The 23,317-nt window shown below is 51.3% G+C and overlaps 2 protein-coding genes across 2 annotated transcripts; both read left to right on the top strand.

Moving 5' to 3' along the window:
- Positions 1–17,864: 17,864 nt before the first annotated feature.
- LOC115147045 (transcription factor HES-7.1-like) lies at positions 17,865–19,478 on the top strand. Its single transcript, XM_029689036.2, has 3 exons — positions 17,865–18,120; positions 18,417–18,512; positions 18,629–19,478. Exons 1-3 carry the CDS (start codon positions 18,118–18,120, stop codon positions 19,130–19,132), a joined length of 603 nt encoding a protein of 200 aa, XP_029544896.2. The 5' UTR covers positions 17,865–18,117; the 3' UTR covers positions 19,133–19,478.
- Positions 19,479–21,979: 2,501 nt separating this feature from the next.
- On the top strand, positions 21,980–22,829 carry LOC135562357 (transcription factor HES-7.1-like). Its single transcript, XM_065004574.1, has 2 exons — positions 21,980–22,070; positions 22,187–22,829. The coding sequence occupies exons 1-2, from the start codon at positions 22,014–22,016 to the stop codon at positions 22,697–22,699; spliced, it is 570 nt and encodes a 189-aa protein (XP_064860646.1). The 5' UTR covers positions 21,980–22,013; the 3' UTR covers positions 22,700–22,829.
- Positions 22,830–23,317: the final 488 nt, after the last annotated feature.

Genomic DNA, 23,317 nt, shown 5'->3' with positions numbered 1-23,317 from the left:
TTCATCATCAGTACAATTACAATGTGTGGCAATTAAAAATAGTCTGACTAGATCCGATTAATTTAAGTCGGGGACGGAATACATATTTCTTAAACAGGATATATATTTATCTATATCACCATATTATTCGGTTATTAGAATGTTCTGTGATGGAAGCTCAACTAATTCCAACAATATTATAAATTCCCACTACCTTTATCAGACGAAGTACCTTTTACAGCATGTGGCTCAATATAGGCCGCATTTTTTTTATATAACCATTAACCTGAAATAGTTATATTGACAAGCCAAGAAAATGAGGAGACCAAAATCATATATGGTCCCTGATGTGATACACTGGGAAATTGTCCTGAGATTGTTCCCTTGGGAAAAGGTGTAGGATAGACAACAGCTTGTTCTTTATTACCTGTTAGAAATTGTACATCATTAGGCAAATACCGCCACCGAATGCCTGGTGGAGCATTCCCAGGTTCCCAGTTCTCACGCGCACACATTGACCTCTGAAATGTTAATTAACATAGCCTAATATAACAATATAATTCAATCTAAATAATAGTGTAATAGCCAATTGTATTAAAGCAATATTCATCCACTAACAAAGTCAGAAGCGCCTGTTGGTTCTGTGCGTAAAAGGTTGTGCCAATTGGAATGGGCAATACCGTGTGGCTGTGCGTGTGCCTGTCTGTGTTTGAGAGGCTGAGGTGTCACTTAATTCATTTGTAAATCCGTGACACACTGGAGACTCGTCGACTCTCGCCTACACCTCCATTGTTATAATTACAATACGCGTGCCTTTTGTTAGCGCTTTAACACACGTGCCCAGGGGTTTTACTGCGGATGTGATGGATTCTACGGAAGCACCATGAGGTCCTATTTGATATACAAGTTGTTAAACCTTTGGACACCGTGAGAAAGCATGACAATGATCTGTGTCAAACTAACTTAAAACCAACTACTTTCATCACTTCACTGGATTATATTGGACATCAGCCTGTTTCAATAGGCCTACAGATTGGTACTCCCCATTATGCCATTTATCCTTCTTATGACTATCCTGACTTCCACGAATTCACTTTGTATGACATTTATAACTTATACAGGCTACTCTACTGTATTTCAACAGTACAAGGCGTGTGCCGGGAAGCTCAGGGTTCGGCTACCGGTGGCAATGGGAGGAGTACAAAGTCACCTCGTATTCCTATGGACTTAATGTCACGTCTTTTCAAAATCGAACCCAGAAGCAGACCAGGACAAGGAGAGTAGGAAGAAGTTGAGTATTTATTTACAAGTGAATGTGAATGGGTAGATATATCCAGGTGGCGTAGCGGGCAGCGGTGGTGAGTTGATGGGAGTAAATAGGTGGATCCAATGGGGTAGCGGAATCATCCGACGACCAGGCGGGAATGGGGTAAATGATCCGGGTGAGTAATGTTCATGGCTAACGATCCGGCAGGGAATGGATGTCAGGTCCGGGCTTATGAAGAGGAGAGATGATGATCAGGACCAGGTGTGCAGATAGCTGATGGGATACAGGTGCGGGTAATCAGAACTCCCAACTGGCTACATTGCCCGGCAACCAGACAGGGTGCGTTCCAGGACGCCGGAAAAAACACTCCAGGACAGAACACAGGCAAAAAACAGACTCAGGAAACGGGATTCGTGACAGTACCCCCCCTCCGACGAACGCCACCGGGCGGACTACCCGGAGCGCCAGGGTGGAGGCGGTAGAAGTCACGAAGCAGGTCGTCATCAAGGATCTGACGCCGAGGAATCCAACTCCTCTCCTCTGGACCATATCCTTCCCAATCCACGAGATATTGGAAACCTCGACCCCGCCGTCTGGAATCCATTATGCGGCGCACCGTGTAGACAGGACCACCTCCGATCATCCGAGGAGGAGGAGGACGAGGAGGAGGGGGCAACAGACTGAGGAGAACCGGCTTGAGGCAGGAGACATGAAAGGTGGGATGTACTCTTAGTGTAGCAGGCAACTTGAGTCGGACCACAACAGGATTAATGATCTTCTCCACTACAAACGGACCAATGAACTTCGGTGACAGTTTCCTCGACTCAGTCCGTAGAGGAAGATCCCGTGTAGCCAACCAAACCCTATCTCCGACGGTATAAGCGGGGGCAGGAATACAGCGACGATTCGCCTGGATCTGATACCGGTCAGAAACCTTAAGGAGGGCCTTCCTGGCCCGATGCCAGGTGCGGTGGCAACGACGAATGTGGGTGTGGACAGAAGGAACCGAGAGATCCAGTTCCTGAGAAGGAAACAAGGGAGGTTGGTAACCATACAGGCACTGGAAGGGAGACATCCCAGTGGCAGATGAAGGGAGAGCATTATGAGCATACTCGACCCAGGGTAATGAGAGGACCAAGAGGTGGGATCAGAGGAAACAAGACAGCGCAGCGTGGACTCCATCTTCTGGTTGGCTCTCTCCGCCTGACCATTAGATTGGGGGTGAAATCCAGATGTGAGACTGACTGAAGCTCCAATGGCCAAACAGAAGGATTTCCAGACAGCAGAGGTAAACTGAGGACCACGGTCACAAACAATGTCACAGGGCAACCTGTGGACCCTGAACAGCTCCCTAACCAGGATCTTGGACATCTCAGTGGCAGAAGGCAGCTTGGAGAGGGGAACAAAGTGGGCAAACTTGCTGAATCTATCCACAATGGTCAGAATAACCATGTTACCAACAGAAGAGGGCAACCCCGTGACAAAATCCAGGGCCAGATGCGACCAAGGTCGCCGGGGAATAGGTAGGGGGTGAAGAAGCCCAGAGCTGGCCCGATTGGTACTCTTATTCTGCGCACAAACAGGACAAGCGGCAACAAACCTCCGGGTATCTTCTCCCATGGCAGGCCACCAAAATCGTCTGCGCAGTAGCGCCATAGTCCGAGCAACACCAGGGTGACAAGCTATCTTGCTGACGTGGGACCACTGAAGGACAGCAGAACGAACCGACTCAGGCACGAACAACCGACCGGGTGGACCGTTACCGGGCCCGGGCTGTGTCCGAAGAGCCGCCATCACCTCCTCCTCAATCCTCCATGTAACGGCTCCCACGACAACGTTCTGGGGAAGAATCGTCTCAGTCTTGGCCCCACTCTCCTCCGTCTTGGAGAACATCCGGGACAGGGCATCCGCCTTCCCGTTCTTCGACCCAGGTCGGAACGTCAAGGAAAAATTGAAGCGTCCAAAAAACAAAGCCCACTGGGCCTGACGGGAGTTGAGACGTTTAGCCGATTGCACGTAAGCCAGATTCTTGTGGTCAGTCCAGACCACAAACGGTTGCTCCGCTCCCTCCAACCAGTGACGCCACTCCTCCAAGGCAAGCATCACAGCGAGAAGCTCCCGGTTACCCACATCGTAGTTTCTCTCAGCTGGTGAAAGACGACAAGAGTAGAAGGCGCAGGGATGGAGTTTACCGTCAGTGGAGCTACGCTGGGACAGGATGGCGCCCACCCCCACCTCAGACGCATCCACCTCCACAACGAACTGACGGGAAGTGTCAGGTTGAGAGAGAATCGGGGCGTTGGTGAATCGGCTCTTCAAATCTAGAAATGCTCGGTCTGCCTCAGGAGACCAACAGAACTTTCTGGTGCAAGACGTCAGTACAGTTAAAGGGGCGGCCACCCGGCTGTAATCACGGATAAACCTCCGATAAAAATTCGCAAACCCCAGGAATCTCTGGAGCTGCAATCTCGTATCGGGCTGGACCCAATCCCGAACCGCCCGAACCTTCTCTTGGTCCATCTTGATCTCTCCCCTGGAGATGATGTACCCGAGGAAGGACGTCGTCTGGGCGTGAAAATCACACTTCTCAGCCTTCACGAACAGACGGTTCTCCAATAACCGCTGCAGGACCTGCTTGACATGCTGAACGTGGCTAGAAAGCTCCTTCGAGAAGATGAGGATATCATCCAGGTAAACGAACACAAAAATACCAATCATATCTCTCAGAACGTCATTCACCATACTTTGGAACACAGCAGGAGCGTTGGTCAGTCCAAACGGCATCACCTGGTACTCGAAATGTCCCATCGGAGTATTGAACCCAGTCAACCACTCGTCCCCCTCTTTGATCCGAACCAAATGATAAGCATTACGTAAATCAAGCTTCGTAAAAACCGTAGCACCCTGTAAAGAATCGAAAGCCGAGCTCATCAAGGGCAGGGTATACTTGTTCTTGACCGTAATATCATTCAAACCCCGATAATCAATACACGGTCGCAGAGTGCCATCCTTCTTGCTCACAAAAAAAAATCCTGCTCCCAGAGGTGATGACGAGGACCGAATGAGACCTGCAGCTAGAGACTCCTTGATGTAGGTCTCCAAGGCCTCACGTTCAGGTCGAGAGATACTGTATAACCGTCCCTTGGGAAAGGCAGCTCCAGGAAACAGATTTATCGCACAGTCATAAGGTCGGTGGGGAGGAAGGGACAGAGCCTTCTGTTTACGGAATACTTCACCCAATTCGTGATATGTTTCTGGAACCAGGGACAAATCAGGAGGAGCAGAGTCACTGACCTGACTGGAAACGGCAGGAGAACAGGCAGTCCTAAGGCAGTTAGCATGACAATCAATGCTCCAACTAGTTACCTTACCCGTCACCCAATCAAACGCGGGATTGTGTTCCTTCAGCCAGGGGTAACCAAGAACCAGAGGAACATGGGGTGAGGACAGAATGAAGAAGGAGATAAACTCTGAATGATTCCCCGAAAACAACATCTTAACCGGTTCAGTCCTCATAGTGATCCGTGCCAGACTACTGCCGTTCAGAGTGGTTGCTTCAATGGCTTCCGGCAATTGCTCCTTGGAAAGCCCCAGCTGTTCCACCAAGTCGGCATCAATAAAGCTGCCATCGGCACCTGAATCGATAAAAGCGTTAATCTCTAAGCTCTGATCCTTATTCATAAGGGTCGCAGGAAAACGGGGTCTGACAGGATCTTTGAGAGGTTGAAACTGGCTCGCTAAAATTCCTCCCAAAACTAGCGAGCCGGGCAGTTTAACGGGCGCTGTGGACAAGCGGAGATGTAATGTCCCGAGATACCACAGTAGAGACAGCTGTTGGTCTCACGTCTACATTGGCGCTCCTCCTTAGTTAGCCCGTGTCGTCCCACTTGCATTGGTTCAGGATCTGGTGGCAAGACCCCTCCACTAATCCCGTGTGGGGAATAACGATCAATACGTTCTGGCTCACTTCCTGAACCGAATGGTAACCGAGTTGCTGATTGATTGGATGGGCCCCACTGCTTCTCCCTCCTTCTCTCTCGGACTCTATTATCTACCCGAATAGATAAAGTGACCAAGCTGTCTAGGTCACTAGGCTCTGGATAGGATATTTTATTTTTATTTTTATTTTTTTACCTTTATTTAACCAGGTAAGTCAGTTAAGAACAGTTGCTCCGACAACCCCTGGTAAAAAACCGCTTGTAGTGACTCCTCATTCCAACCACTCTCCACAGACAATGTCCTGAACTCGATCATAAAGTCTGCCACACTGCGAGCTCCTTGGCGAAGAGTGAGCAAACGTTTAGCTGCGTCCTTACCTCGGACTGGATGGTCAAAAAGCTTTCTCATCTCTCCCGTGAACTCCTGGTATGAAGCCATGCAGGTCTCCTGTTGTTCCCAAACGGCTGAAGCCCATTCCAGAGCTCTTCCACGCAGCATTTCAATAACAAAGGCTGTCCTAGCCTTCTCAGTGGCGTAAGAATGGGGCTGCAGGTCAAACACTAACCCACACTGCATAAGAAACGAACGGCATCTTCCCAAATCCCCTTCATATTTATCAGGCGTCGGTACCTTGGGTTCACGGAAGGAAACCGCACCAGACACGGCAGGTGAGATGGGTGAAACAGATGGTGAATGAATCGCCGGCAAACTGAGCTGATCCTGGATTTGTGTCAAGCTAGCAGATAAGTTCTGGATTGAACCCGCTATCTCCTGTAGCGCCGTCTTGTGTTGTCCCAATGTCTTCCCCTGCTGGGTAATGGCATGGCAAACGGAGTCCAGGTCCGCTGGGTTCATCCTTGGCCGGATCGTTCTGTCACGTCTTTTCAAAAATCGAACCCAGAAGCAGACCAGGACAAGGAGAGTAGGAAGAAGGTGAGTATTTATTTACAAGTGAATGTGAATGGGTAGATATATCCAGGTGGCGTAGCGGGCAGCGGTGGTGAGTTGATGGGAGTAAATAGGTGGATCCAATGGGGTAGCGGAATCATCCGACGACCAGGCGGGAATGGGGTAAATGATCCGGGTGAGTAATGTTCATGGCTAACGATCCGGCAGGGAATGGATGTCAGGTCCGGGCTTATGAAGAGGAGAGATGATGATCAGGACCAGGTGTGCAGATAGCTGATGGGATACAGGTGCGGGTAATCAGAACTCCCAACTGGCTACATTGCCCGGCAACCAGACAGGGTGCGTTCCAGGACGCCGGAAAAAACACTCCAGGACAGAACACAGGTGTAACGGTTTTCTAATGGTGAAGGAGAGTCGGACCAAACTGCAGCGTGTAGATTTCGATCCATGTTTAATAAAACAACGTAACACGAATCAAAACACAAACTCTACAAAACAATAAACGTAATGAAAACCGAAACAGCCTAAACTGGTGCAAACTAACACAATATCAGGACATCAAGACACTAAGGACAATCACCCACAATACAACCAAAGAATATGGCTGCCTAAATATGGTTCCCAATCAGAGACAACGATAACCACCTGCCTCTGATTGAGAACCACTCCAGACAGCCATAGACTTTCCTAGAACACCCTACTAAGCTACAATCCCACTAACATACACACCAAAACCCCCAGACAAAACACACCACAATACAAAAACTCCATGCCACACCCTGGCCTGACCCAATACATGAAGAAAAACACAAAATACTTAGACCAGGGCGTGACAGAACCCCCCCCCCCCTAAGGTGCGGACTCCCGAACGCACCTCAAAACAAATAGGGAGGGTCCGGGTGGGCGTCTGTCCATGGTGGCGGTTCCGGCGCGGGACGTGGACCCCACTCAATAAATGTCTTAGTCCCCTCTCCTCGCGTCCCTGGATAGTCCACCCTCGCCGCCGACCATGGCCTAGTAGTCCTCACCCAGAACCCCACTGGACTGAGGAGCAGATCGGGACTGAAGGACAGCTCGGGACTGAGGCAGCTCGGGAGTGAGAGAAAGCTCGGGAGTGAGAGAAAGCTCGGGAGTGAGAGAAAGCTCGGGAGTGAGAGAAAGCTCGGGAGTGAGAGAAAGCTCGGGAGTGAGAGAAAGCTCAGGAGTGAGAGGAAGCTCAGGCAGGTAGATAGATCTACCAGATCCTGGCTGGCTGGTGGTCTCAGCAGATCCTGGCTGACTGGCAGATCCTGGCTGACTGGTGCTACTGGCAGATCCTGGCCGACTGGCACTTCTGGCGGATCCTGGCTGACTGGCAGATCCGGAAGAGTCTGGTTGACTGGCAGATCCGGAAGAGTCTGGCTGACTGGCAGATCCGGAAGAGTCTGGCTGACTGGCAGATCCGGAAGAGTCTGGCTGACTGGCAGATCCGGAAGAGTCTGGCTGACTGGCAGATCCGGAAGAGTCTGGCTGACTGGCAGATCCGGAAGAGTCTGGCTGACTGGCAGATCCGGAAGAGTCTGGCTGACTGGCAGATCTGGAAGAGTCTGGCTGACTGGCAGATCTGGAAGAGTCTGGCTGACTGGCAGATCCGGAAGAGTCTGGCTGACTGGCAGATCTGGAAGAGTCTGGTTGACTGGCAGATCTGGAAGAGTCTGGCTGACTGGCAGATCTGGAAGAGTCTGGCTGACTGGCAGATCTGGAAGAGTCTGGTTGACTGGCAGATCTGGAAGAGTCTGGCTGACTGGCGGCGCTGGGCAGACTGGCGGCGCTGGGCAGACTGGCGGCGCTGGGCAGACTGGCGGCGCTGGGCAGACTGGGAGCACTGGCGACGCTGGGCAGACTGGGGCGCTGGGCAGACTGGTGGCGCTGGGCAGACTGGGAGCACTGGCGGCGCTGGGCAGACTGGGAGCACTGGCGGCGCTGGGCAGACTGGCGGCGCTGGGCAGACTGGCCAGACTGGCGACGCTGGGCAGACTGGCCAGACTGGCGGCGCTGGGCAGACTGGCGGCGCTGGGCAGACTGGCGGCGCTGGGCAGACTGGAGACTCCGGCAGCGCAGGAGAAGAGAAAGGCTCCGACAGCGCTAAACAGGCAGAAGACTCCGGCAGCGCAGGAGAGGAGACAGGCTCTGGCTGCGCTGAACAGGCGAGGCGCACTGAAGGCCTGGTGCGTGGTGCTGGAACTGGTGGTACTGGATCGAGGACACGCACAGGAAGCCTGGTGCGGGGAGCTGCTACCGGAGGACTAGAGTGTGGAGGTGGCACAGGATGGGCTAGACCGTGAAGGCGTACTGGAGATCTTGAGAGCAGTGTTGGCACAGGACGTGTAAGGCTAGGGATGTGCACAGGAGGCCTGGTGCGTGAGGCTGGCACCAACTTCACCAGCCGACTAACACGCACCTCAGGACGAGTATGGAGCGCTAACCCAGGTGCCATCAAATCCCGACACGTTCCGTCGGTCGAATTCCATGCAAAAAGCACCAACACAGCAACTCCCTCATTTCTCTCTCCTCCAATTTCCCCATTAACTCCTTCACAGTCTCTGTTTCGCTCACCTCCAATACTGGCTCTGGTTTTGGTCTCCTCCTTGGCTCCTCACGATAAACAGGGAGAGTTGGCTCAGGTCTGACTCCTGACCCTGCTACTCTCTCCCTGAGCCCCCCCCCCCCCAAGACATTTTTGGGGCCCATTCTCAGGCTTACGTCCGCGTCGCCGTGCTTGCTTCGCCAACTCCATTCTCCGATAACCTTCCTCGCACTGTTCCATCGAATCCCAGGCGGGCTCCGGCACATTCCCCTGGGTCGACCGCCCACCGGTCTATCTCCTCCCAAGAAGTATATTCCATACTGTGCTCCTGTTGCCTCTTCTCCTGCTGCACCTTTGGGCGGCTACACTCCCCTGGTTTAGCCCAGGGTCCTTCTCCGTGTAGGATTTCCTCCCATGTCCAGAAATCCTTATAGCGCTTCTCCTCTTTGGGCTGCTCCTGCCTGTTGACACGCTGCTTGGTCCGTTGGTGGTGGGTGATTCTGTAACGGTTTTCTAATGGTGAAGGAGAGTCGGACCAAACTGCAGCGTGTAGATTTCGATCCATGTTTAATAAAACAACGTAACACGAATCAAAACACAAACTCTACAAAACAATAAACGTAATGAAAACCGAAACAGCCTAAACTGGTGCAAACTAACACAATATCAGGACATCAAGACACTAAGGACAATCACCCACAATACAACCAAAGAATATGGCTGCCTAAATATGGTTCCCAATCAGAGACAACGATAACCACCTGCCTCTGATTGAGAACCACTCCAGACAGCCATAGACTTTCCTAGAACACCCTACTAAGCTACAATCCCACTAACATACACACCAAAACCCCCAGACAAAACACACCACAATACAAAAACTCCATGCCACACCCTGGCCTGACCCAATACATGAAGAAAAACACAAAATACTTAGACCAGGGCGTGACAGAACCCCCCCCCCCCCTAAGGTGCGGACTCCCGAACGCACCTCAAAACAAATAGGGAGGGTCCGGGTGGGCGTCTGTCCATGGTGGCGGTTCCGGTGCGGGACGTGGACCCCACTCAATAAATGTCTTAGTCCCCTCTCCTCGCGTCCCTGGATAATCCACCCTCGCCGCCGACCATGGCCTAGTAGTCCTCACCCAGAACCCCACTGGACTGAGGAGCAGATCGGGACTGAAGGACAGCTCGGGACTGAGGCAGCTCGGGAGTGAGAGAAAGCTCGGGAGTGAGAGAAAGCTCGGGAGTGAGAGAAAGCTCGGGAGTGAGAGGAAGCTCGGGAGTGAGAGAAAGCTCGGGAGTGAGAGAAAGCTCGGGAGTGAGAGGAAGCTCGGGAGTGAGAGGAAGCTCGGGAGTGAGAGGAAGCTCGGGAGTGAGAGGAAGCTCAGGAGTGAGAGGAAGCTCAGGAGTGAGAGGAAGCTCAGGCAGGTAGATTGATCTACCAGATCCTGGCTGGCTGGTGGTCTCAGCAGATCCTGGCTGACTGGTGCTACTGGCAGATCCTGGCCGACTGGCACTTCTGGCGGATCCTGGCTGACTGGCACCTCTGGAAGATCCTGGCTGACTGGCAGATCCGGAAGAGTCTGGTTGACTGGCAGATCCGGAAGAGTCTGGATGACTGGCAGATCCGGAAGAGTCTGGCTGACTGGCAGATCTGGAAGAGTCTGGCTGACTGGCAGATCTGGAAGAGTCTGGCTGACTGGCAGATCTGGAAGAGTCTGGCTGACTGGCAGATCTGGAAGAGTCTGGCTGACTGGCAGATCTGGAAGAGTCTGGCTGACTGGCAGATCTGGAAGAGTCTGGCTGACTGGCAGATCTGGAAGAGTCTGGTTGACTGGCAGATCTGGAAGAGTCTGGCTGACTGGCGGCGCTGGGCAGACTGGCGGCGCTGGGCAGACTGGCGGCGCTGGGCAGACTGGCGGCGCTGGGCAGACTGGGAGCACTGGCGACGCTGGGCAGACTGACGACGCTGGGCAGACTGGCCAGACTGGCGACGCTGGGCAGACTGGCCAGACTGGCGACGCTGGGCAGACTGGCGGCGCTGGGCAGACTCGTGGCGCTGGGCAGACTGGGAGCACTGGCGGCGCTGGGCAGACTGGGAGCACTGGCGGCGCTGGGCAGACTGGCGGCGCTGGGCAGACTGGCCAGACTGGCGACGCTGGGCAGACTGGCCAGACTGGCGACGCTGGGCAGACTGGCGGCGCTGGGCAGACTGGCGGCGCTGGGCAGACTGGGAGCACTGGCGGCGCTGGGCAGACTGGGAGCACTGGCGGCGCTGGGCAGACTGGCGGCGCTGGGCAGACTGGCCAGACTGGCGACGCTGGGCAGACTGGCCAGACTGGCGACGCTGGGCAGACTGGCGGCGCTGGGCAGACTGGCGGCGCTGGGCAGACTGGGAGCACTGGCGGCGCTGGGCAGACTGGAGACTCCGGCAGCGCAGGAGAAGAGAAAGGCTCCGACAGCGCTAAACAGGCGGAAGACTCCGGCAGCGCAGGAGAGGAGACAGGCTCTGGCTGCGCTGAACAGGCGAGGCGCACTGAAGGCCTGGTGCGTGGTGCTGGAACTGGTGGTACTGGATCGAGGACACGCACAGGAAGCCTGGTGCGGGGAGCTGCTACCGGAGGACTAGAGTGTGGAGGTGGCACAGGATGGGCTAGACCGTGAAGGCGTACTGGAGATCTTGAGAGCAGTGTTGGCACAGGACGTGTAAGGCTAGGGATGTGCACAGGAGGCCTGGTGCGTGAGGCTGGCACCAACTTCACCAGCCGACTAACACGCACCTCAGGACGAGTATGGAGCGCTAACCCAGGTGCCATCAAATCCCCGACACGTTCCGTCGGTCGAATTCCATGCAAAAAGCACCAACACAGCAACTCCCTCATTTCTCTCTCCTCCAATTTCCCCATTAACTCCTTCACAGTCTCTGTTTCGCTCACCTCCAACACTGGCTCTGGTTTTGGTCTCCTCCTTGGCTCCTCACGATAAACAGGGAGAGTTGGCTCAGGTCTGACTCCTGACCCTGCTACTCTCTCCCTGAGCCCCCAAGAATTTTTTGGGGCCGATTCTCAGGCTTACGTCCGCGTCGCCGTGCTTGCTTCGCCAACTCCATTCTCCGATAACCTTCCGCGCACTTTTCCATCGAATCCCAGGCGGGCTCCGGCACATTCCTGGGTCGACCGCCCACCGGTCTATCTCCTCCCAAGAAGTATATTCCATACTGTGCTCCTGTTGCCTCTTCTCCTGCTGCACCTTTGGGCGGCTACACTCCCCTGGTTTAGCCCAGGGTCCTTCTCCGTTTAGGATCTCCTCCCATGTCCAGAAATCCTTATTGCGCTTCTCCTCTTTGGGCTGCTCCTGCCTGTTGACACGCTGCTTGGTCCGTTGGTGGTGGGTGATTCTGTAAAAGTTTTCTAATGGTGAAGGAGAGTCGGACCAAACTGCAGCGTGTAGATTTCGATCCATGTTTAATAAAACAACGTAACACGAATCAAAACACAAACTCTACAAAACAATAAACGTAATGAAAACCGAAACAGCCTAAACTGGTGCAAACTAACACAATATCAGGACATCAAGACACTAAGGACAATCACCCACAATACAACCAAAGAATATGGCTGCCTAAATATGGTTCCCAATCAGAGACAACGATAACCACCTGCCTCTGATTGAGAACCACTCCAGACAGCCATAGACTTTCCTAGAACACCCTACTAAGCTACAATCCCACTAACATACACACCAAAACCCCAGACAAAACACACCACAATACAAAAACTCCATGCCACACCCTGGCCTGACCCAATACATGAAGAAAAACACAAAATACTTAGACCAGGGCGTGACAGAACCCCCCCCCCCCTAAGGTGCGGACTCCCGAACGCACCTCAAAACAAATAGGGAGGGTCCGGGTGGGCGTCTGTCCATGGTGGCGGTTCCGGCGCGGGACGTGGACCCCACTCAATAAATGTCTTAGTCCCCTCTCCTCGCGTCCCTGGATAGTCCACCCTCGCCGCCGACCATGGCCTAGTAGTCCTCACCCAGAACCCCACTGGACTGAGGAGCAGATCGGGACTGAAGGACAGCTCGGGACTGAGGCAGCTCGGGAGTGAGAGAAAGCTCGGGAGTGAGAGAAAGCTCGGGAGTGAGAGAAAGCTCGGGAGTGAGAGAAAGCTCGGGAGTGAGAGAAAGCTCAGGAGTGAGAGGAAGCTCAGGCAGGTAGATAGATCTACCAGATCCTGGCTGGCTGGTGGTCTCAGCAGATCCTGGCTGACTGGCAGATCCTGGCTGACTGGTGCTACTGGCAGATCCTGGCCGACTGGCACTTCTGGCGGATCCTGGCTGACTGGCAGATCCGGAAGAGTCTGGTTGACTGGCAGATCCGGAAGAGTCTGGCTGACTGGCAGATCCGGAAGAGTCTGGCTGACTGGCAGATCCGGAAGAGTCTGGCTGACTGGCAGATCCGGAAGAGTCTGGCTGACTGGCAGATCCGGAAGAGTCTGGCTGACTGGCAGATCCGGAAGAGTCTGGCTGACTGGCAGATCCGGAAGAGTCTGGCTGACTGGCAGATCTGGAAGAGTCTGGCTGACTGGCAGATCTGGAAGAGTCTGGCTGACTGGCAGATCCGGAAGAGTCTGGCTGACTGGCAGATCTGGAAGAGTCTGGTTGACTGGCAGATCTGGAAGAGTCTGGCTGACTGGCAGATCTGGAAGAGTCTGGCTGACTGGCAGATCTGGAAGAGTCTGGTTGACTGGCAGATCTGGAAGAGTCTGGCTGACTGGCGGCGCTGGGCAGACTGGCGGCGCTGGGCAGACTGGCGGCGCTGGGCAGACTGGCGGCGCTGGGCAGACTGGGAGCACTGGCGACGCTGGGCAGACTGGCGGCGCTGGGCAGACTGGTGGCGCTGGGCAGACTGGGAGCACTGGCGGCGCTGGGCAGACTGGGAGCACTGGCGGCGCTGGGCAGACTGGCGGCGCTGGGCAGACTGGCCAGACTGGCGACGCTGGGCAGACTGGCCAGACTGGCGGCGCTGGGCAGACTGGCGGCGCTGGGCAGACTGGCGGCGCTGGGCAGACTGGAGACTCCGGCAGCGCAGGAGAAGAGAAAGGCTCCGACAGCGCTAAACAGGCAGAAGACTCCGGCAGCGCAGGAGAGGAGACAGGCTCTGGCTGCGCTGAACAGGCGAGGCGCACTGAAGGCCTGGTGCGTGGTGCTGGAACTGGTGGTACTGGATCGAGGACACGCACAGGAAGCCTGGTGCGGGAGCTGCTACCGGAGGACTAGAGTGTGGAGGTGGCACAGGATGGGCTAGACCGTGAAGGCGTACTGGAGATCTTGAGAGCAGTGTTGGCACAGGACGTGTAAGGCTAGGGATGTGCACAGGAGGCCTGGTGCGTGAGGCTGGCACCAACTTCACCAGCCGACTAACACGCACCTCAGGACGAGTATGGAGCGCTAACCCAGGTGCCATCAAATCCCGACACGTTCCGTCGGTCGAATTCCATGCAAAAAGCACCAACACAGCAACTCCCTCATTTCTCTCTCCTCCAATTTCCCCATTAACTCCTTCACAGTCTCTGTTTCGCTCACCTCCAATACTGGCTCTGGTTTTGGTCTCCTCCTTGGCTCCTCACGATAAACAGGGAGAGTTGGCTCAGGTCTGACTCCTGACCCTGCTACTCTCTCCCTGAGCCCCCCCCAAGACATTTTGGGGCCGATTCTCAGGCTTACGTCCGCGTCGCCGTGCTTGCTTCGCCAACTCCATTCTCCGATAACCTTCCTCGCACTGTTCCATCGAATCCCAGGCGGGCTCCGGCACATTCCCTGGGTCGACCGCCCACCGGTCTATCTCCTCCCAAGAAGTATATTCCATACTGTGCTCCTGTTGCCTCTTCTCCTGCTGCACCTTTGGGCGGCTACACTCCCCTGGTTTAGCCCAGGGTCCTTCTCCGTGTAGGATTTCCTCCCATGTCCAGAAATCCTTATAGCGCTTCTCCTCTTTGGGCTGCTCCTGCCTGTTGACACGCTGCTTGGTCCGTTGGTGGTGGGTGATTCTGTAACGGTTTTCTAATGGTGAAGGAGAGTCGGACCAAACTGCAGCGTGTAGATTTCGATCCATGTTTAATAAAACAACGTAACACGAATCAAAACACAAACTCTACAAAACAATAAACGTAATGAAAACCGAAACAGCCTAAACTGGTGCAAACTAACACAATATCAGGACATCAAGACACTAAGGACAATCACCCACAATACAACCAAAGAATATGGCTGCCTAAATATGGTTCCCAATCAGAGACAACGATAACCACCTGCCTCTGATTGAGAACCACTCCAGACAGCCATAGACTTTCCTAGAACACCCTACTAAGCTACAATCCCACTAACATACACACCAAAACCCCAGACAAAACACACCACAATACAAAAACTCCATGCCACACCCTGGCCTGACCCAATACATGAAGAAAAACACAAAATACTTAGACCAGGGCGTGACAGAACCCCCCTAAGGTGCGGACTCCCGAACGCACCTCAAAACAAATAGGGAGGGTCCGGGTGGGCGTCTGTCCATGGTGGCGGTTCCGGTGCGGGACGTGGACCCCACTCAATAAATGTCTTAGTCCCCTCTCCTCGCGTCCCTGGATAATCCACCCTCGCCGCCGACCATGGCCTAGTAGTCCTCACCCAGAACCCCACTGGACTGAGGAGCAGATCGGGACTGAAGGACAGCTCGGGACTGAGGCAGCTCGGGAGTGAGAGAAAGCTCGGGAGTGAGAGAAAGCTCAGGAGTGAGAGAAAGCTCGGGAGTGAGAGAAAGCTCGGGAGTGAGAGAAAGCTCGGGAGTGAGAGAAAGCTCGGGAGTGAGAGGAAGCTCGGGAGTGAGAGGAAGCTCGGGAGTGAGAGGAAGCTCGGGAGTGAGAGGAAGCTCAGGAGTGAGAGGAAGCTCAGGAGTGAGAGGAAGCTCAGGCAGGTAGATTGATCTACCAGATCCTGGCTGGCTGGTGGTCTCAGCAGATCCTGGCTGACTGGTGCTACTGGCAGATCCTGGCCGACTGGCACTTCTGGCGGATCCTGGCTGACTGGCACCTCTGGAAGATCCTGGCTGACTGGCAGATCCGGAAGAGTCTGGTTGACTGGCAGATCCGGAAGAGTCTGGATGACTGGCAGATCCGGAAGAGTCTGGCTGACTGGCAGATCCGGAAGAGTCTGGCTGACTGGCAGATCTGGAAGAGTCTGGCTGACTGGCAGATCTGGAAGAGTCTGGCTGACTGGCAGATCTGGAAGAGTCTGGCTGACTGGCAGATCTGGAAGAGTCTGGCTGACTGGCAGATCTGGAAGAGTCTGGCTGACTGGCAGATCTGGAAGAGTCTGGTTGACTGGCAGATCTGGAAGAGTCTGGCTGACTGGCGGCGCTGGGCAGACTGGCGGCGCTGGGCAGACTGGCGGCGCTGGGCAGACTGGCGGCGCTGGGCAGACTGGGAGCACTGGCGACGCTGGGCAGACTGACGACGCTGGGCAGACTGGCCAGACTGGCGACGCTGGGCAGACTGGCCAGACTGGCGACGCTGGGCAGACTGGCGGCGCTGGGCAGACTCGTGGCGCTGGGCAGACTGGGAGCACTGGCGGCGCTGGGCAGACTGGGAGCACTGGCGGCGCTGGGCAGACTGGCGGCGCTGGGCAGACTGGCCAGACTGGCGACGCTGGGCAGACTGGCCAGACTGGCGACGCTGGGCAGACTGGCGGCGCTGGGCAGACTGGCGGCGCTGGGCAGACTGGGAGCACTGGCGGCGCTGGGCAGACTGGAGACTCCGGCAGCGCAGGAGAAGAGAAAGGCTCCGACAGCGCTAAACAGGCGGAAGACTCCGGCAGCGCAGGAGAGGAGACAGGCTCTGGCTGCGCTGAACAGGCGAGGCGCACTGAAGGCCTGGTGCGTGGTGCTGGAACTGGTGGTACTGGATCGAGGACACGCACAGGAAGCCTGGTGCGGGGAGCTGCTACCGGAGGACTAGAGTGTGGAGGTGGCACAGGATGGGCTAGACCGTGAAGGCGTACTGGAGATCTTGAGAGCAGTGTTGGCACAGGACGTGTAAGGCTAGGGATGTGCACAGGAGGCCTGGTGCGTGAGGCTGGCACCAACTTCACCAGCCGACTAACACGCACCTCAGGACGAGTATGGAGCGCTAACCCAGGTGCCATCAAATCCCCGACACGTTCCGTCGGTCGAATTCCATGCAAAAAGCATCAACACAGCAACTCCCTCATTTCTCTCTCCTCCAATTTCCCCATTAACTCCTTCACAGTCTCTGTTTCGCTCACCTCCAACACTGGCTCTGGTTTTGGTCTCCTCCTTGGCTCCTCACGATAAACAGGGAGAGTTGGCTCAGGTCTGACTCCTGACCCTGCTACTCTCTCCTGAGCCCCCCAAGAATTTTTTGGGGCCGATTCTCAGGCTTACGTCCGCGTCGCCGTGCTTGCTTCGCCAACTCCATTCTCCGATAACCTTCCGCGCACTTTTCCATCGAATCCCAGGCGGGCTCCGGCACATTCCCTGGGTCGACCGCCCACCGGTCTATCTCCTCCCAAGAAGTATATTCCATACTGTGCTCCTGTTGCCTCTTCTCCTGCTGCACCTTTGGGCGGCTACACTCCCCTGGTTTAGCCCAGGGTCCTTCTCCGTTTAGGATCTCCTCCCATGTCCAGAAATCCTTATTGCGCTTCTCCTCTTTGGGCTGCTCCTGCCTGTTGACACGCTGCTTGGTCCGTTGGTGGTGGGTGATTCTGTAAAAGTTTTCTAATGGTGAAGGAGAGTCGGACCAAACTGCAGCGTGTAGATTTCGATCCATGTTTAATAAAACAACGTAACACGAATCAAAACACAAACTCTACAAAACAATAAACGTAATGAAAACCGAAACAGCCTAAACTGGTGCAAACTAACACAATATCAGGACATCAAGACACTAAGGACAATCACCCACAATACAACCAAAGAATATGGCTGCCTAAATATGGTTCCCAATCAGAGACAACGATAACCACCTGCCTCTGATTGAGAACCACTCCAGACAGCCATAGACTTTCCTAGAACACCCTACTAAGCTACAATCCCACTAACATACACACCAAAACCCCCAGACAAAACACACCACAATACAAAAACTCCATGCCACACCCTGGCCTGACCCAATACATGAAGAAAAACACAAAATACTTAGACCAGGGCGTGACAACAGGCAAAAAACAGACTCAGAAAACGTGATTCGTGACACTTAAAAGTGATTCAGAGACAGAATGCCAGATTCAGTGACAGAGCACAGAGAAATACTACTGTTCTTCTTGATTATTTAAATCTGGACATTCTCTGACCTCTGGATGAAGGACAACAGCCGCTTGTTGATTAACAAACACGAAACCACTTGGGGAAAAAGAGAACAGGAAAATTGACAGAATGGTAAGAATTGAACCTTTATTGTGATTATATTTATCAGTATATCTGCAATACATATTAGTCAATCAAAATCGATTTGAACTAAAACATGTAGGCCTATTTAGTTGTTAGCTTTTTATTGAAATTGGAATAACAATTTGTTCCTAAAATGTACCTATGGACCTAGTCCTACCATGTACATAGATTTAGGTTTTAGGAGCCCTTACTGTTGTACAAAGTGACTGTTTCAGACACACTGGTTTACAAGAGACACTGGTCTAATCTCCCTGGTCTGATCTCCTTTCATCTTTCTCTTGTAGCTCCTCAAGCCTCAGGTGGAGAGACGTCGGAGAGAGAGAATGAACCACAGTCTGGAGAGCCTGAGAACCCTGCTGCTGCAGGGACCACTACAACACGTATGATGTTCACCTCTAACTTGACTCTGCTCTAAATGCAGCTCATACAGGTGTCAGCTCCTCTGAGAAGTGTAGCATGACTGTGCATTAATCTGCCCTCTCTTTCTCTCCAACAGGGTGTGACTCAGCATAGAGTGGAGAAAGCTGAGATCCTGGAACACACTGTTCTCTTTCTCCAGAACACTGGAGATGGGGACAGGAAGAAAGGTGAAGATGGAGAAAAGCAACATCCCTTCCAGGATGGCTTCTCAGGCTGCCTGAAAAGAGCTGCACACTTCCTGGGGCAGGAAGAGGAGGGCCTGCAGCTGGAGGCAGCACTGAACTCTAGTTTCTATGCTCGGCTGAACAGCCATGCCTGCATGAACACCGAAGTTCCGGCTAAAGCCCACTCTTCCATCTCTCTGCCAAATACAATGTGCCACCAGTCCTCACACCTGATGAAGATACAGGAGTCCCACTACAGACAACAGCTTTGTGGAGTCTACAGGAGACATCTGTCTCATGCTCACAGAGCTCCACTCCAACATGGAAATCCCCAGCTGCCCCACAGACATGCTGACAAAGAAGCCCAATCCCAGAACCTCCCAGGCAGCCAGTCTGTGTGGAGGCCTTGGCCCTGATCTAGCAGAGGAGCCTGAATTGGGATATTGAACTGTAAAACAACTCTAATATCCTATGAACTGATAACCAGGATGCCACATCCTTTTCTGCTGAGGTTGCTATGTTGTTATTAATTTATGCAGTGTTGTGAACACCTGACTCAGAGACTCCATAGATTTGCAGTGATATGACAATGTTGTACTGCAAAGAAAATATCAATTCGAAATATTGTACAATTTCTCTATACTTTAGTATTACAACATGTACTAAGTTGAAGTACTCTGATATCTTGTCTATTTTTGCACATTAATTTATTCTGTGACTTGTTCCTTTGTTTTTCCAGATATATAGGCCTGTATGTTGAAATACAAATAAAACACATTCCTTTAAAAACATTGTCTCAATGGTATCTTAATCCGCAAAGAATTAAAGTGTCACATTTGTTTTTGGTTATTGTTGTCATCTGCTTTCTCAGTCAAACAATCAATAATTAAATGACTTATTTACCATTCAACTAACTTAAGGTGTCTTGGCACGTTTCTATGCCAGTTAAAAGTATTGCAAAGTTATCATAGATCTGCATTTCATTTATAGCTGGTCAAAGGTGCGTAGAGACCACGCGCTTTAACACCTCAAGTTGTTCGGGCGTGAACATCAAAGTGCTACGTGACAGCAACCTTCAATCACACTTCAAATTCAAAGGAATATTTTTAGGGCCTTTCTATAACCCGAGAGGATGCCATCTGCTTGAAACAAGGAGCTTCTCTTGACATTCTCAAATATACAAAAAGTATGCATTCGTCTTCTCCTTGGGGTATTGGAACGGATCATTCATTCAGAGTAATTTGTTCAGCGGTTCATGGTACAACATGAGATGTTTCTCAGCAGATGTTGTCTTCTTTCATAGGGCTATGATATGCAGGCTTCATAACAAATGATTCCTAAACCTGCAGGGGGACAGCCTTGGTTTAAGGAGAGTTTACAAATATTGAACGATTTGCTGTCAAAAATCGAGACTAGCCTACAGTCTAGAAGCATCTTCCAATGTAATTAACATTCATTAATATTTGTAAGACTACGCTAATAATATTTAACAAATGTGGTTCATCATCAGTAAATAACAATGTGTGCCTTTTAAAAGTGGTAATAAATAAGTAATCTGACCAGATCTTATTAATTTAAGTCTGGGACAGAAGTCACATTTCTTAGACAGGATAGCTAGTTATTTAGATCACCAAATTATTCGGTTCTTAGAAATGTTCTGTGATGTAATTTACCTTGACATTTTGCCAACACTCATATCCACAGCGCCTTACAATAGTGAGTGAATACATTTTCATATTTTTGAATACAGGTCCCCCGTGAGAATCGAAACAGCAACCCTCGCATTCCAAATGCCATTGTCTATCAATTTAGCCACACGTGACCACAATAACCTCTAAAAATATTGTTAATTTACTCTAACTTTATAAGACGAAGTACCATTTACAGCACGTGGCTCAATTATAGTCCCCATTTTTTACAACTATGATCCTGAAATAGTTCTATTGACAAACCAAGAAAATGAGGAGACCAAATGAATCTTTGGTCCCTGATGAGAAACACTGGGTAATTGTCCTGAGATAATTTATCTTGGGAAAAGGGATAGGATAGACAACAGTTTGTTCTTCATTACCTGTTAGAATTCGTACGTTCTCACGCGCACATGTTGACCTCTGAAATATTAATTAACATAGGCTAATATTACAATATAATTAAATAAAAATAATATTATCTATGTAATAGTCAATTGTATTAAAGCAATATTGATCCACTAACAAGTCAGACACGAGTGTTGGGTCTGTGCGTAAAATGTTGTCACAATCGGAATGTGCAATTTATTTTGGCTGTGCGTGTTTCTGTCTGTGTTTAAGAGACTGAGGTGTCACTTAATTCGTTTGTAAATCCGTGTCACACTGGAGACTGGTCGACTCTCGCCTACACCTCACTTGTAATAATTACAACTTTTGTTAGCGCTTTCAAACACATGCCGGCGGGTGTTACTGCGGATTTGATGCCTTGTACCCAAGCGCCATGTGGTCCTATTTGATATACTGATTGTTAAACCCGGGAAAGTACGTCAATGAGCCGTGTCGAAATCATTTTAACTAACAGCTCTCTACACTTCACTGGGTAACATTGGCCATCTGTCCGTTTCAATATGCCTATATTTTTACACCCCATTACTATGACTATCTAGACGTCTTCTATGAATTCACTTTGTATGACATTTAACACTTGTAAAGGGTACTCTACTGTATTCCAACAGTACAAGGCGCGAGGAAGCTCAGGGATTGGCTACCGATGGCAATGGGAGGAGTGTAAAGTCATCTCGTATTCCTAACGATTTAAAAGTCGTCCAGAGACAGAAATGCCATATTGAGATTCTTCTTCAGTGACAGAGCACAGAGAAATACTACTGTTCTTCTTGATTATTTACATCTGGACATTCTCTGACCTCTGGATGAATATGCTCGTTAAGCATAAAGCAGCTTGTTGATTAACAAAGATGAAACCACTTGGGGAAAAAGAGAACAGGAAAATGTACAGAACGGTAAGATTTGATCCTTTGAAGTAATTATATTCATCAGTATATCTATAATAGATATTAGTCAATCAAAATCGATTTTACCTAAAACATGTAGGCCTATTTTGTTGTTAGCTTGAAATTGGAATACCAAAGTAACTAGTCCCATGATGTAAATATATATAGGTTTTAGGAGCCCTTACTGTAGTATAAAGGGACTGTTTCAGACACACTGGTTTACCAGAGACACTGGTCTAATATCCCTGGTCTGATCTCCTTTCATCTTTCTCTTGTAGCTCCTCAAGCCTCAGGTGGAGAGACTTCGGAGAGAGAGAATGAACCACAGTCTGGAGAGCCTGAGAACCCTGCTGCTGCAGGGACCACTACATCAGGTATGAAGTTCACCTCTAACTTGACTCTGCTCTAAATGCAGCTCATACAGGTGTCAGCTCCTCTGGGAAGTGTAGCATGACTGTGCATTAATCTGCCCTCTCTTTCTCTCCAACAGGGTGTGACTCAGCGTAGAGTGGAGAAAGCTGAGATCCTGGAACACACTGTTCTCTTTCTCCAGAACACTGGAGATGGGGACAGGAAGAAAGGTGAAGATGGAGAAAAGCAACATCCCTTCCAGGATGGCTTCTCAGGCTGCCTGCAAAGAGCTGCACACTTCCTGGGGCAGGAAGAGGAGGGCCTGCAGCTGGAGGCAGCACTGAACTCTACTTTCTCTGCTCGGCTGAACAGCCATGCCTGTATGAACACCGAAGTCCCGGCTAAAGCCCACTCTTCCAACTCTCTGCCCAATACAATGTGCCACCAGTCCTCACACCTGATGAAGATACAGGAGTCCCACTACAGACAACAGCTTTGTGATGTCTACAGGAGACATCTGTCTCATGCTCACAGAGCTCCACTCCGACATGGAGATCCGAAACCTCCCCAGCCGCCACACAGAAACGCTGACAAAGAAGCGCAATCCCAGAACGTCCCAGGCAGCCAGTCTGTGTGGAGGCCTTGGCCCTGATCTAGCAGAGGAGCCTGAATTGGGATATTGAACTGTAAAACAACTCTAATATCCTATGAACTGATAACCAGGATGCCACATCCTTTTCTGCTGAGGTTGCTATGTTGTTATTAATTTATGCAGTGTTGTGAACACCTGACTCAATTTCTCTATACTTTAATATTACAACATGTACTATGTATAAGTTGTAGTACTCTGATATCTTGTCTATTTTTGCACATTAATTTATTCTGGGACTTGTTCCTTTGTTTTTCCAGATATATAGGCCTGTATGTTGAAATACAAATAAAACACATTCCTTTAAAAACATTTTCTCAATGGTATCTTAATCCGTAATGTATTAAAGTGTCAAATGTGTTTCTGGTTATTGTTGTCATCTGCTTTCTCAGCCAGACAATCAATAATTAAATGACTCATTCAACCAACTCAAGGTGTCAAGTTCTGATGCCAGTTAAAAGTACTCCAACGTTTTCATAGATTTGAATTTCATTGATAGCTGGCATGTGTGTGTTTAAGTCAAAGGTGCGAAGAGACCACGCGCTTTAACACCTGTTACCTCCCGGTCAAGAAGAGCAAAGGGTTCAGAGACAGCGACCTCCAATCACACTTCAAACTCAA

The sequence above is a fragment of the Oncorhynchus nerka genome, linkage group LG19 (genome assembly GCF_034236695.1).
Source record: "Oncorhynchus nerka isolate Pitt River linkage group LG19, Oner_Uvic_2.0, whole genome shotgun sequence".
NCBI classification, from domain to species: Eukaryota; Metazoa; Chordata; class Actinopteri; order Salmoniformes; family Salmonidae; genus Oncorhynchus; species Oncorhynchus nerka.
Note: the sequence above shows the minus strand (reverse complement) of the source record. Positions and strands in the feature narration are given on the sequence as shown.